Source organism: Camelus dromedarius, chromosome 5 (assembly GCF_036321535.1).
Source record: "Camelus dromedarius isolate mCamDro1 chromosome 5, mCamDro1.pat, whole genome shotgun sequence".
Classification (NCBI taxonomy): Eukaryota; Metazoa; Chordata; class Mammalia; order Artiodactyla; family Camelidae; genus Camelus; species Camelus dromedarius.
The window spans coordinates 74,479,156-74,494,964 of NC_087440.1; the positions used below are offsets into that span (position 1 = coordinate 74,479,156).

Here is a 15,809-nt window from a genome sequence, read left to right on the forward strand (position 1 = left end):
GAATTTAAAATTTGCCTGTAATAACCTTTGATGGAAAAGAATATGAAAATGAATATGTGTATATATAAATATATATATGACTGGGGCATTATGCTGTACACCAGATATCGACACATTGTAACTGACTATACCTCAATTAAAATAAAAATTTGCCATAAGAGACAACAAGGCCACTACTATAGTCAGAAATCCCAACCTATAAAAAGTAAAGGCAAAAAAGCAGTCACAGGACACCTTCTTCACAATAAGGGTATAAATAACACAGCATAATTGTGTTAAGTTTTTGTGTGGGATGGGTGAAGTGAAGTGCTCATTCTAAGCATGCTAGGGAGGACTTATGTAAGTGAGTACTGTCTTTATATCCACTGAGCATTCTATCCAATTACATTCAGAGGAAGGAAGAAGCATCTTAAAAATAACTATATTTGGCTGAAATAAGTGAATATATACAGTGTAATGAATATTCATACACATGGAAGTCTGTAAGAATATAAAAGGGCCTTTAGTTCTTTTTATATCTAAATTGACTTGGAGTGTCCATTAGAATACAGATGGATTCTCCTTGGGTCAGTGTTCTCAACACGGGGAGGTGATTTTGCCCTCCTGCGGAGGTTTGGCAATGTCTGGGGACACGTTGGACACCACGGCTTGGGACGGGGAATGTTCCTGGTATCTAGTGAGTAGATTCTAGGGAAGCTGCTAAACATCCCACAAGGCACAGGACAGCCTCTGCAACAAAGAACGACCTGGCACAGATGTTACAAACGCCAAGGTGAAGAAGCCCTGCTCTACGCTAATAACTGTTCAGAGTCAAAAGAGTTTGAAGTCGCCCACACCCCACGTGGATCTTGGGCAGACTCTAGGGAACAGTAGGCTTTTTGTCAATATGGTCAAATCTTCCCAGGCTCCTGTGTTGGTTCCACATTAATGAACCACAAGCTGAACTATTAATATGGATTGTTCTTATCCTTAGGAAAGGAGTGACTGTAAATGCCATGGCTATAAAATACCACATGTTACTTCAGCACTGAGAGGAGTTGGACTTACACACGGAGGAGGGCAGCCATCCACACTCAGCCTTTGACCAATCAAGAGACCCGTGGGTTCCCGGTTCAGGATTTCTTAACCAGCATCGATTTCCATAGAAACAATATATTCAGCAACAATGGCATAAACTTGAAGATGAGTTCTCAGGTAAAAAGTTATAAGCACAGACTTCAGAATTTTACCCTCTACTTCCACAAAATTCAAAATCTATCTCCTACATCAAGAAAGTTCTTTCACAAGAACCCTTACACAAATCCTCCAGGGGCAGCTTAGAAAGTTGTAGCTATAAACACGGGTAGCACTCAAAGGTTGAAAGTGTATATAAAGAACATTACTTTGAAGCTTTGGATTCTGTACTTGGCGTCATCCTGGCGCTGCTGAAGAGATGCTCTGTGGACTCTGTATTTAGAAAATCTCCCATCGATCTTCTCAGATAAACTGGAGGAATCCTGGAAAAACAACAGAGAGTCTAAACTGGTAGATGGAAGAAAAACCAGTGGTTGAAATTAGACTAAGACAGTATTGATACATAGATAATAAATAATTACAGGCATTTACAGATATATATATATAGAGAGAGAGGAATCACAGATTCTCAAGGATAAAAAAGAAAATAGTCACTTTGGATGCTTTCATAAAAATGAAAGTAGGGTCCCACACGGGTTGTTTGCATTCTTTTCACTGCTAGTCTCCATGCCAGTCTGAAATGACTGACACCCTTTAGTTGAAGGGACAAAGGTTTAAGTAACAGTGTGTTGTCCAAAGATGGTATTTAATGACATGATGCTACTTTTCGATGTTGTTACTGTCACCTGGAGTAGTACTTAGCATCAAAATACTCTCTTTGCTTGACATTCTACCCTTTAACTTTAAATTTAATAATTATATCACATAGATTTTTAACCCTAATGGTATCTCATCTGCTGTCAAAAGCATAAAAAGATTCAGGTAAAAAAGTAAGAGAGAAAAATTTCCAAGGGCCTTACTTCTTGCCTTCTTGTTTTTCCTTCATTTTGGGGAGAGAGGATGAAACACAGCAAATAGTCACTACAGTCAGTTGTTTAGACATTTCTATTATGAATTAGGGAGGGGAGAAACTAAAAGAATTAGGGCAACTGATTTTCATATATAAGAAAAATCATCTATGGGATTTAGTTCCCCAAAGAGCCTCTAGGAAATTTTTTTGAATGCTGAAACTGGAAGGGGTATTAGAATTCCAAAGTTCTTATTTTTCTTAAGAAAAAAAAAAGTTACAGCCCAGGTAAGTTAAGAATAATTTGTCCAAGGCTAGACCATGTGTGGCAGGTTGGGCTAGGAATCCAAGGCTCTGTGCTCTCCTCCATACCAGATATGTAGTGTTTAAATGTGGGATTGTAGAGCTGAACCACTTCTTTCAAAATGAGGTTTAAAAAAATGACAGTGAGAGACTATGATACTTTTAAATAAGAATAAAGTCAAGACCCAGCTAAATAAGATGCAATTTGTATTCATACTTAAGAGTCACAGACTATAGTAATACCAAAAAATATACATGTGAAATGTATTTTCACATACACAGTAGTGATGCCAGTGTGAGCAGGAACAACAGAGATACTACTGTTCAAATCTCTCATATTATGGATGAAGAAACATCCCCTGAGATAGACCAGAACTTAGATCTTTGAACCCTTGCTCACGGCATACTGAATTTTAGAAAGCTTTTAGAAATTTGAAAAATATAACCTACACCTAATAACCTATAGGCTTTATGTATTTTTATTTAAGGCTGTGTTTAGTTATTTCCATTAAACTGATTACATGACCTCTTTTTAATCATACAGATGGCTTTAGAGTACATACAGAATGGGTTTCAAGCTAGAGGCAGTAGGGCAAAGCAGATGGGCTTTGTTGCAAATACAGAGAATTAGACTGGAGTTTATCTAATCTGCATACTCCAAGCTTCAGTTCCCTCAGGTGTAAAATGGGAGAAAAGAATGCCCATCTACACGGTGTCTCTAAGGATCTGAAACAATATAATGTGAAATACAGCTACTGCCTGCCGCAGAGTAGTGCATAATACTTGTCATGAACTCCTTTCCATTTTAAAGGTAATCACTAATACTGGAAAGTACAATTCTGAATTTTGAAAAACACTGTCCCTAAAAATTTCACCACACAGGCATCTTCCTATGTGAGCGTGCATACATATAAGCTAGACTTATAATCACTAGCTCATATGATGAAAAATAATAAAAATTTTTTTGTAGTATTAGAGAACACAACTTTTAAATTGTACTTGTGAACATTCTGTTTAATGTACACCACTGGGGGGAAAACTGAGCTGTCGCCGGAGGTTAAATTTTATTTTTTTAAGCTGGTATAAGACAGGCATTAGTTTCTCGGTGACAAATGCCACCTGTTCCTAATACGTTTTCTTGCCCGCCTTTCATTCACCTAGATAACTTCTATTAGCTAAAGAGAAAAAAAGTGGAAAGGACATGGATGTAACATATTGCCTGCTTTCCACACAGGGCCATATAAGGGTGAACAGAAATTACACCTTCTTGGATACCGGTTTCATAATTCTTTGATAGGGATTTAGACTGCAAATGTGTTATAAATTCCTGAGAAAGAATTGAAACTGTAGTAAAATACACTCGAAACACTTGGTTTTATTCTATACGTGTCTGTTTCTAGATGTGTCAGCTCAACCCTAGATCCCACTCAAAAATGTTTAGTTACTGAACTAGCAAAATTCACTTACTGAAATTTTAAGCCAGTGTAGACCTTGAAAGCTGCATCACATCAGTACCCCCAATTAATCAATATGGCTCTATTTCCTACTCACTATATCCTCAAACAATATGTTAGAGTCAAGCAGAACCTAAACATAACATAAATTATATTTTAAAGCCAATGTGAAATAAGGGGTTACATGGTTTTCAAAGAAAAACTCTCACCTTTGTTCATTCATACAAAGTCAAGAAATTACAAATCACTAGAACTACCTTTTATACATGCTTCCCTAAGGGGACATGCAAAGATGCTGTTTGGGCTGGACCCTACCTGGCAGGACTAGGTGGCAGGGTTACTTACTTTGCATCTTTTGCCTGAGAGCAACTTAAAAATATTACAGTGGGTAAATCCACACATGTAATTAATTGGCTTTGAAATCTTTTGTGGTTAGAGGTCTATCAAATAAATAGCACTGGATATAAAATCTAACATTCTATGTGGATTTAAATTAATATATTGATATATTGTAGCATAGAGGTAGCCTTACACTATCATGTCTCTAAGACAAACAGTACTCTGGAAATTTATAACTTAAAAGAAGAAAATTCATAAATTAAAATTGCTTATCAAAAAAAGTTATATATCACCAATGTAATGTGTAATTCCTTTTAATTCTTAGGTTTTTCTAAATTAGAGTCAAAAGTTTAAGGGCCAAATGAGCTTGCAGACTGTAGAGCAAAAGTCTCCATTTTCCTATACTGTGCTAATATATAAATGCCATTATTTTCAATCCTGGCTTCACAAATGTCAATAAACTCTGCTAAGATTGAGTGTTAAGAGTCCCCAGTGTTTCTTGGTCTTTCCTCCCTCCCTACAATTTTCTTTGCACATCAGGAAGATGTCAGTGTTCTCACTCAGATAAAAATACTGAAAGAGACAAGCCAGCTCTTTCTCACTCTGAAGCCTCTGAAATCTTCTAGTAGGTTCAGTTTCTCAGGCACAGACTCCAGATGGTCCAAGGCCACTCGGGTACTCTAGAAAAGAAAACACAAGGAAACCAAACATAAAAAATTGATTAATACTCTCAGAATTCAACTACTAAAAATCAGTTGTACCATTGGTATAAGCAGTTGAAGCTGTGGATTCAGAGACCCAAACAAGAACAAATATAATAGTATTTCTATGATAAATACATTTTTCTAAATCAGAATTTTTTCCCAAAAAGTATATGAGACACAATTCTAAAACTGATTCAGATATAAAACTCCTCCCAGATAATTGCTTTCAACTGATATGCTATGAAACGTTCTATAGAGAATTTCACATTGATATTAATTTACAAACCTGCTTTGGTGAACATCAGAAATAAATCACAAGGTAATACTGATAAACAGATGAATTTACAGTTACTTATCTATGGAGAATATAGAGATCCTTACATGTTGCCATATAAAGAAGAAAAGAGTTTTCTCAACAATTATTTTAGTTAAAAAGGAAAAGAGCAGTTCTCAAAAGACTTGGAAGACATATCTAAAATTATTTACAACAGGAACACAAGATCCTATTGATTACAAATCAGTAACAAAGACAGTCTTAAATTAGCTGGTCACTGATTTACACATACCGATATAACCATTAAGAAGGAATGATCTGAAAATTATTTCAAAGCCAGTGTTGAACTAAGAGGTTAAGCTGTAGAATGACCTTGAGGCCAGAGACTGTATAATATGCACCTCTGAGTTCTTAGTCCTGTCACAGAGCAGGCACATAGATATTAGTTTTTAAAAGATAAAATGAGTTGCAATTATTCAATGAAATAAAGAACACAGTCCATGGCTGGTGTATGGGAAGAAAGCGAAGTGTCTTGCAAGAACCTGGACAGAAGTTTGCACAGAGCTGTTGAGAAGTTAGTGACCACCCAATATTCCACATGCTCCCCTGCATCTCCCATGTTAACGGTTCTGCACAATAGATTATGAATGAAAGGGACATGTGTCACTTCTGGACTGAAACAGCTGAGTCTGTGTGCTTCCTCTTCCATCTCAAACCCTGCCGTAGGGACCCGGGAAGCCACATGTTCCAGATGGTACAGATACAAGACAGAGGAACGCTGCCCACCATATTGGACTCAACATGTGTAAAAAAATCAACTGTTACCGTGTTAAGCCGTAAGATTTCATGGTTTGTTGGTTACTGCGTCATACCACAGAATTAATTATTGCAAATAATACCTGAGAATTACATAATTAAATTGTAGGCCAATCAGTTGGTCAAATGACGTGTGTGTGTGTGTGGTGGGAAGAAGCTCCCAATTTTGTGTATATGAGGGTGTTTTTTTTTTTTTTCCAACAGGGAAAGTTTAATTTTTCTGGAACTAAACAGGTTTAGGAACCGGTGTTCTCATCATCTGGTATACATCCGTTTTCACACTTTTCCTATTTTGAATCCCCTACCTCACCCTGATGCTGTTCTCTGCCTTCACCTCCAAGCCAGAGCTTCTCCAGAGCATACACGCATGTCTTCTGCAGGGTTTGTGGAGGCGTATGGATGGGGATAGAGTGGAGGGTCTAACTTTTCCTTGAAGACACTTTCGATGTATTCATCTCCATCCTGTATTCTGCAATAACTGTACTGACAATTCAGAAGCCTTTCTGAAACTCTGCAGGTGAATAAAGTTTGCTCTCCATAGCGATCCTCTTGACAAGCATTTGAGTTTCAACTTCTCTGATCTGAGTCATTTTACCCTTTCTCTTTCAATGTTCTTTGACTTGGAGTTATAGATATGTTCAAGTTGTCAACATGTAAACCACTGTTTCTATTTCTTCATCTTCTTATTTTCCTAATGTGACTTTTGAGAGAAGAGTAAAAACATCCTGATTTCACCATTTTGAAACTGGAAGTTGAACATGCCGTTTCTTCACATTCATAACTTTATAAGTTCCTTAAACTTTCAAGTTCCATTTAAAGGACGTAGTTCCTTCCGCTTAACATTTATTGTTAGTCTTTTTGCAGCATGTGCTCAACTCAAACTGCCATGCATTTTAAATGGCTTCATTTAATTCCTTCGTGTGTAGAAAAGATTCATCGAAACACATGCTTCTTAACATAGGCTCTAACGTGTAGGTTTAAGAGAACTAGGAGTGTTAGCCACCAAATGTGCTATGTTCATTTAAATAGTAAAATTACAGCTTTTCTCAAGAATTATATTGGCCCTTGAAAAATAAAATACAAATCAATGCCACAGTGATTTTAAAACAAAATTTTATGCATTGGATAAAATCTTTTTCATAAACAATGGTTTCAACGAACTTGTAGTTTTAAAACTTTATTTCCTTTTTTTCCTCATTCAAAAGTGATCCTCTGACCTGGGTTAAATATGTTAACCTCATTTTAACCTTCAAATAAGCAAATAATCTCTTTCTCTACTGCAAAACCAGCATGTTATGCAAATATTTTGCTTAAAATTTTCAATCAACCAGGTGATGCATGAAAAAGGTTTTTTTCCTACGTGTTTACACATACTAGTTTATTATGACTGTTTGATTATGTCTTGAGGTACATATTCAAATGGTTACTTTTTTTGAGTAAATCTTTAAAAACTGCTTGGCTCCTTCCTTCTTAAGTAGTTATTTTTCTATTCCCTCCGCCAACCTCCTCATGTCTCTACTAACTAACACCTTCACATTTGCACATCATCTATTTTATTTGAGACTATTTTATATTCCACTTATGGGTTGTTTCTAAATACCTTGCTTAATATCAGAAATACTTTCTAGTACACATGTCTTTCTCTTCATCCTTACAGTCTAGTCAATCAATTAACACCAAATGTATATCCAGCTACCACAGGAAAATCCTAGTAAGACATGGATGGCACACTTTCTGTTCTTCAGGAACTTTGAATTCACTGGAGGGAGAACATGCATATGCAAAAGATGTAAGAATTTTACAAAGAAAAAAGTTAATTGCATTTTAAGGAAATTACATGTACAGATGCTGAAATTTCTAAGGCATCTGCGACAATAATGTGAAGTAATGAAGATAATGAGTCCAGGCCTGCAGGCATCTCAGGTCTCATAATTTCAAGATTAAGTGGTATTTGGGGGAGTACATTTAATTTTTGTCCTATCTCTATGCATGTTAGCGTGCTTAAAGCCACCACTTTGGCATATAGACTTGAGTATGCACATTCACATTCAAACTCTGCTTTTTGTTTTATAATGAGATTGGTTAGGCTTTTATGATTAGTCTTGTCACATTATATGTCATTTCAAGTTCACTTTTCCCCCAAAACTAACTGTGCTAGAGAGACAAGAACCAACAGCAGATGGATAGTCTATATAGGGAACTTGTTGGATTTTAGAGATGCCATGAGGACCTACAGCATGCTCGTTCCTAGGGCAAAAGATCTCTTACAGAGTCAGGGAAACTTTTTATCTTTTAAGTTGGTTAATTATTTCTGCCTTACATGCTCAAATACTTTAAAGGATACAGGTAAGTCTCCACTGGTAGAATTAAGGGAACAATTTCTCAAGTTTATTAATAATGGCACCAGCAAATGACAAATGGCTTCACCTGTCTTTACTTTTCTTAACTCAATTTTCTAGAAGAACTAAATCAGACATTCACTAAGGGGTTTAAAGACTGTTTCTCTTTTGAAAATGTTACAAGATACTACATTTCTATCAAATTTGAAAACAAAGAGAAATTCACAATTTAGGTTCCATTTCATAAAGGACTAATAAAATATATTGAATATAGTACTTGGTTTATCTCGGAGGCTTAAGGAGCTGGACTTCCAACGGCCGAGGAGCAGTGGCAAAGCAAATGATTATTTACTCCTGATCCTGTTTAGTAGAATAAAGAAAGCTTGAACTACAAAAATGTAATTCATTTGAATACAATTCTTAATTCTCACATCAATGCATAATGAAGATACTATTGTTATCCCCATTTTATAGACGAGGAAACTGAGGACCAAAGTATAAATAACCTCCTCAGCCATGTGATGACAAAACTGGTATGTAAACCCAAGCAGTGTGAATGCAGAAATGGCAATATTATTATATATTTTCATGGTAATTCACCAACTAAAAAGGATAGCAACCAGAAGCTGCAAAAGTGCATGCTTTATGTAAATTCCTAATCCCTCTCTAGCTACCAACTTCTAGCAGCTAGAATTCTGAAGATATGTCCTGGATGAGCTTATTTCTGGAAAAGAAGTTTTAAGATGAACCCAAGGTCTGTCCTCAAGACTATGCATCCAGGTATATACACACATACGAGGGGTCAGGACACTCCTGCCGTCAATTAGAGGACGTTAGGTATGAGACTGAATTTTGTGATACTAACACCACCCTTATCTTTTTTGTAACATTTAACCTTTTATAGCACACTATCTGGACCACAGGAGGTGCTTCAATAATTGTTGGCTGCATAAAGACAAAGGCAGAGTTACCATGTTCTAATCAACCCACTGAATCTTGGCCTCTGCATTAAAAACCTAGAAGCAAAAGTTTGCTGTTTCATTTATTTTCTCTAGACTAAGGGCAAGATCAAGTGGTAGAAACAACAATGAAATTCAGAAATCCTGTCTGTTAGGTCTTGGCTTTTACACCTACAGGCATGTTTAGATATCTTTCAAAAAGGGCAATGAATAAGCTGGCAATTTTACTATTCCAAAATCTTCAACACACACCAAACTGCTCTGGAGCTGAACAGTTTGTACTGGTCCACAGTATATTTTTCTTTAGACGTTCCTTTGCTTCAGACTTCAGGGAAATCGAATAATATAGTATGACAACATAAGTAGCAGCTATTAGGAATTAGAAAGGGACTTCATTGCAATTCTTAGATTCCTGTCTCCTGCAGAGAAAGCTTACAAAACAGATTTAACCCTAAGCATATTTTAGCAAATATACTTTTCTTTGTAAAAAGGCACGTGTTTATTTTATTAACGTATAGCTATTGAAATCATATGTTTTGAAGTTTAGATGATAAATAAAAGGAGATGGTGCCTATATTTTTATTTTAAAAATAAGTGTGTGCATTTTTGGCACTATACAGATGTTAAATAAACGAGGTTATGAAGCAGTTTATTTGGGTTCAAAAATGCAATTCTATTTCATTTGGAAAGAGATCCACTGCAAACTTTTTTTTGACAAATGGCTGAAAGATGGTAAAAGGACCTGAGTAAACAAGTTAGAAGGAGAGGAAGGGTGAGATCATAAAAAGGATAGACTGTCTGCCTTTTCACTTGTGGTGACTCGATCCTGCACAGCTGTATTGGGTTCACAGGGCCCTCTCTTCATCCAAACTGCATAAGACACTTGCTGGAACCAAATGGAAAAGCAGAAGAGAATAGGCTGGCAAAGTCATTTTGTAGATGTACATGCTTGGAAGAGCTCCTGTGCTCAAAGTCTTGTGGATTTCTTAGGAAATCAGAGGAATGCTCTATTTCTAGATTGTGTATTTAAAACTTCTTTTATTACTTTTTTGTTTGTTTTTGTTCTGTTTGGAGGCAGGAGAGGTAATTGGGCTTATTTATTTTAATGGAAGTACTGGGGATTGAACTGAGGACCTCATGCATGCTAGGCACGCATTCTACTACTGAGCTATACCCTCTCCCAATTCATTGAGTATTTTAAGAGAGGTCTAAAAATCAGACACCCATTTAGAAGTGTTTACACATGTCTTGGGGTCAGAGGGTACATAAGGCTTTTTTTTTTTAAACCAGTTAATGTGGCAATATGACATCAGTGATTATATCTGAGCTAAAATCCAGAACTTCTGTTACCAACAAACTTCATATTTCTTATAAAATACCATTCTAATCAAAAGTAGTAGATCTCCTTTAAAAGCACAAATTTATGAATTTTGAGAGTAGGCAGCATATCTTCATTGGAAAGTTTGAATAAAGAAGGCTTTCTAGGTATTCTCCAACTCTCATCGACAATAAATTTTTTTAGTGAAGAACTATATGAAATCTACAGACCCTGTCATTAAAGATTACTGTGTTCTTCGTTTTAGACATAACTGAATTATAAGTTACAGTCAACCCATGATCTTATTATTAGCTTAATTTGAGGACTTAATTTTTTTGATGAGAGAACACCAAGAATGAGTTGAAGGAAGACAGAAGGAATAAAGAAACATATCTCTTTCCCTTGATATCCCTCTTTAAATATATTTTTCTTGTCACTCCCTGATATAAAGGAAAAATAACATACAAAGAATAACGAGGAAGGTCTTGAGATCCACACTTTAAATTTCTGTGAAATCACTTTATTTCTTAACATTAAAAACTAAACGTACTCAAAAGGAAAAACATTAAAGAAATTTTGCCCTCAAAATGTTATTGCATGTTAATAATGGGCAAATAGTATAAGAAAGGGCTTCGTGGAAGAGTTTATCAATTTCTGCTTAAGGTGGCAGGGAAAGAAACTATGCTTGTGGATTTACTGGTCCTAGACACGTGTGTTTCCAGGGGGCGATGAAGAACAGTGGTGAGGCGAAAGGTATGCGAAGTGGAACTCAGCATTCCTGCTTTGTGGAGAGTCACAACTCCAGTAACGTCACTCGTATTTTGTGGTTTGGGGACTGTCACTTTCCCCTACCCTTCTAAGCTTCAGGCTTTTATTTGCAAAATGGGAATAAATAATGATGGTCTTTATTATCTCACACACACAGGTAACTGATTATCGAGTAAGAGTGAATGTGAAAGTGTGTTGAAAATTGTCAAGTACTTTCTAAATAGCAAGTTTTAAAAAACAAACAAAAAAACAGTGATCCTGTGAGGTACTTTCAACTCTAGTATCTCTCAAATGGAAAAAAAGGAGGTCAGTGAAAATCTAAAATCATAGCTAATAATAATTAGACAACAGAGTAAGCAGAAACAAGGCAAACTTAATTAAAACTATATCCAATATTTAGAAGTATGTTTACTGCTCTACAGACATCGTCCAAACATAAAAGTAATAGAAGTGTGATGGCACATAAACTGCTTTTGTACGTACTGTGCCCTCAGTGGAGAATGTTCCCTCCAGTCTCCTTATCTGGTTAAAACTTTTCCCCCCAACATTACGAGCATTTTCAAGCATACAGGAAATCTGAAAGAAATTTACAGAGATCACCCAAATACCCACTACCTAGATTCTACTATTAACATTCTGTTACATTTGCTTTATCACATATTAATCCATCTATCCATCCTCATGTCTGTCCATTAACCCAATTTATTTCTGGATGCATCGCAAAGTAAATTGCGTACGTTAGTACACCTTCCCCTAAATACTTCAGCATGCATAAAATTAACTCCACTAGAATATTCTTAAGGTAAAATTTACATCTAATGAAATGTACCAATCTTAAGTGAACTGGTTAACTTTGATTATCTTTCATCACTTCCTCAGGGAAGGCTCCAGTACCTTTACCGATTCTGTCAAAGGGGCTCTCAGTTACATCATGAGCCTGTCCTTTGTAACACTTATCAGAGTGCTAATGTTACATTTGCTTGTGGGTGGGGTGTATTTGCTCACCACTGTACCCCCAGTACTCCACCCAGTGCTTCCACAGACAAGGTATTCAATAACTGCTTCCTGAATGAACAAGTGAATCTTATTCAGTGAAGGGAAGGGTTTTATTCACTTCATTTGTGAAGATTTACTAAATGCCTACTCTACAGCAGACACAGTTCTATAGGTGAGCTGAGTGAGAACGCAAGATGAGGCCAGAGGCGCTTGTGGCAGGATCTTAAAGAGCCTTTTAAGCCACAGTGAAGGTTTTGTATTTAATTCTGAATGAGACAGAAAGCCTTCTGAGGGTTTTGAGCAGAGGAGTGACATGCTCCAAAAGGAACCCTCTGATGTCTGCAGACTGCTGGCCCCTCAGCCCCCAGCAAAGGAAGCATTGGTGGAGGGTGGGAGTACTGTGAGGGGGGAGTGAGGCACCTCACTCCCAGCCGGAGGCCAGCTGAGCAGTGGGGGCTATTTGGGTGGAGCTCCCCAAGAAATTTATTGGGAGAATGTACTGACTCCCCAGAAGGCCAACAGTGCCATACCAAAAGCTCCTGATTTACCCCCAATACTCTCACATCTCAAGAACATGTGTTCTGACCATAAACTGTTGAAAATAACCTAAATATCTATAAATGGTTTCTCTAATGTTAGATTATTTAGGTTAGATACTATTTTCTATTGGTGGTAGCCTTCTGTTTGAGGACAGCAAGATACATTAAAGGCAGCAAGGTGCACTGGAGAAGACCACTGATGAGAAATCAGGAGATATGACGTTATATCTCAGGTTTCCTATTAGAGTCATAGGAACCTGGGAAGATCATTTAACCCGTGGGCCTCAGTTTCCAAATCAGGAAAGCGGGAAAGTAGGCTCTAAAAATCGCTAAGAGCTCTTCTGGCTCTAGCCTTAGTCCACTGTAGCTTTAACTTCTGTCCATAGTAGGTTAGGAGCTTCAAAAGTTTGCAAAGAGCATGGAAACTGGTTTTATAAAGGGAAAATAAAATAAGGAGAAAACCTTATAGGGGTTATTATGTACCCAGGAACACCTGTGGGGTGGAAAAATTTTCATTCTTCTTTGAAGAGCAAAGCTAATGACTACATAAGGAAAACTGGAAGAAAGACTTTATTGTTTTCTTGGGTATCTGTCCCGTCAAATTACCAACTCCAAATATTTGTCATTTTGTATTTTTAGAACAGATACTTCTAAAAGCAGACAAAGGCCTTGCTTTTCTTTTCTTTTCTCATTTCATAACTGTCCTAACTAAACACAAATAAAACAGAAAAAAGATTTTAGTTTCCCCTTCACCTAAAAGCTGCTAGTTAGCTTTTGGTGCCATTACCATTAATGTTACTCCACACTTTTGCTTCTCTTAAAGTTTCTGTGCCATCATGACTGTGCTCACTGTGGAGGACAAATGTTGCCTGCCACTAAGCGATCAGCCACAGCAGCAACGCCCCGACACTGTGCCCTGATGGGAATTCAGGAAGTGTAACCCAGCAGGATCCTGTGGGGCCTTCCTGGGACAGACCCCACCCCCACTATCATCTGCTTTAGCTCCTCTCTGAAGGCCCTAGGTAATAGAATCTGATGCACATTTCCTTAGTTGTTTTACAGATGTTAAAACGACTAAATGTAAGAAATTAACTGCTTGATGATCCTGAGCCCATAGTCCCCAGACCTACTGGGGCTTAAAGATTGATAACGTTAACCCCTGTGACACTGCCCTACTTCCTCACCATCAACCAATCAGAACTGTGCACAAGTTGAGCACATGCCCCAGGACGCCCCTCCCTCACCCTGCCTTTAAAAATGCTTTGCTGAAGTCAGTCAGGGAATTCGGGTGTTTCTGAGCACCAGTTTGATCTGAACTCCTCGCTTGGCCCCTGCAGTAAATGCTGCACTTTCCTTCACCACAACTCGGTGTCAGTAAATTGGCTTTATTATGCTCAGGTAAGCCGACCCCAGTTTGGTTCTGTAACAGATGGAGATAAACAGGATACTGGCCCTGGACAGTTAAGGTGCATAACAAAGGAGTAATGTCAATGAGCCCGGACTCATGCAGAGAAAAAGCACTAAAATCATTAACTTGAGATGCTGGTTTTTGTGATTAACAGTAATCTTTCCATGTTCTATCACATTTTATTTCCAGCAAAAACTCCTATGTATCCTGGCTGCCTCCTTACCTCTTTGGCACGGTTCCTCAGAGGTAACTGAGAGGGGTTATAGAATCCTCAGTAAGGTCACCAAATAAAACATAATTCTCACTTATAGGCTGTGCATTTTTTTTTCCCCTTAGTCGACAACACGAAGGCCCATCTTTCTGGAATATTCTCTACACACTGCTTAAATTAGCTCACTGATTCTCCTTCTGCAAGCCTCGGCTTGGTCACTACCTCCTCTAACATGGCACAGGCTCTGGAATGGTCTGCCCGAGTTGAAACCCTGGTTTACTTACCTACGGGCTGTGTGTGCCTGCGGAAGAAGTTCCTGGGTCCCTCTACACTGTATAAATAGGAGTGATAATGGCACCCACAGTGCAGAACAACTTTAAGGATCAAATACATCAACACTTGTAAAGTGCTTAGAGTAGGGAGGGGCACCAGTGAGCACTCAGGAAACACTAGCTGTTGTTAGTTACAAGGATGACACTAGTTAATATTCTATGAACGTGTGGGTTAGGTGCCCATCCTTGGTGCTTCCTACACACGCACACGCCTCCTATCATGTGTATAATCATTTTCTAACTGTGTGTTTACTTATTCCTTTCCGTAGACAGCACATTTCTTAAAGGCAGGACTATTTATATTTTGCCCTGTATTTCCAGTGTTGAGTACCTGGACTTGCTATTAGACACAATGGGTTTTAGTTTTATATTTAAAAAAGAAACCCTTCTCAACACAAAGATCAATAAAGACTTATTTAGAATTTATAAGTGGTGTGGGAAAATACATATAGTACAAATTATTTTTAAAGGTAGAATTTAAAAACTAACTTTTTGAGGGACATTGAATATTTCTAAACAGACTTAAAATTAATAATTAAAACAACAACAGCAACAACTGGAAGAAAAATGAGGCACAGTCAGGGTGAGTTAAATGGTCCAGACCGAGTTAAAGAGAGGAAGATGAGAGTAAAATCTTCTGTGGACCTGATCAGGTGCAGAAGGAGATGTGGGATCGGAAGAGCAACCTGTCTCCTGTGGATGAGCTGACAGGTGCTTAGCCATGCTAGGCTGTGGTGAGGACACTGGACACAGGGCAGGCACTGAGAAATGCTAATCACTTCCCCGAATACTGCAAAGCCCTCGCCCCAAGGCCTCAAGACATGCTAAAGTAGGCAATCACACTCCCCTCTTCCATATTTAACATGGAACAGAGGGTCCTGATGTGGAACACTGATAAGGAAAGATCCTTGTTCTGACTGAGGCAGGGTCCAGGCTAATTTACTTAAAAGCTTCTCGGTGAGGTGAACATAATTAATCTTCTCTGTTCTCAACGTAAAGGGTTATTTTCTTTTTTTTTTTTTAAAGAAA

At 37.6% G+C, this 15,809-nt stretch overlaps 1 protein-coding gene across 3 annotated transcripts in view; it reads right to left on the bottom strand.

The window, feature by feature from the left end:
• CEP128 (centrosomal protein 128) overlaps positions 1-15,809 on the bottom strand; it is a 357,240-nt gene that overhangs the window by 19,322 nt on the left and 322,109 nt on the right. For all 3 annotated transcript variants that reach the window (XM_064486166.1, XM_064486164.1, XM_031454133.2), the window contains 2 exons: positions 4,719-4,796; positions 1,383-1,496 (listed from right to left, as the gene is read on the bottom strand). In XM_064486166.1, coding sequence (XP_064342236.1) covers positions 1,383-1,496; positions 4,719-4,796 — 192 coding nt within the window. The remainder of the gene's footprint in view (positions 1-1,382; positions 1,497-4,718; positions 4,797-15,809) is intronic.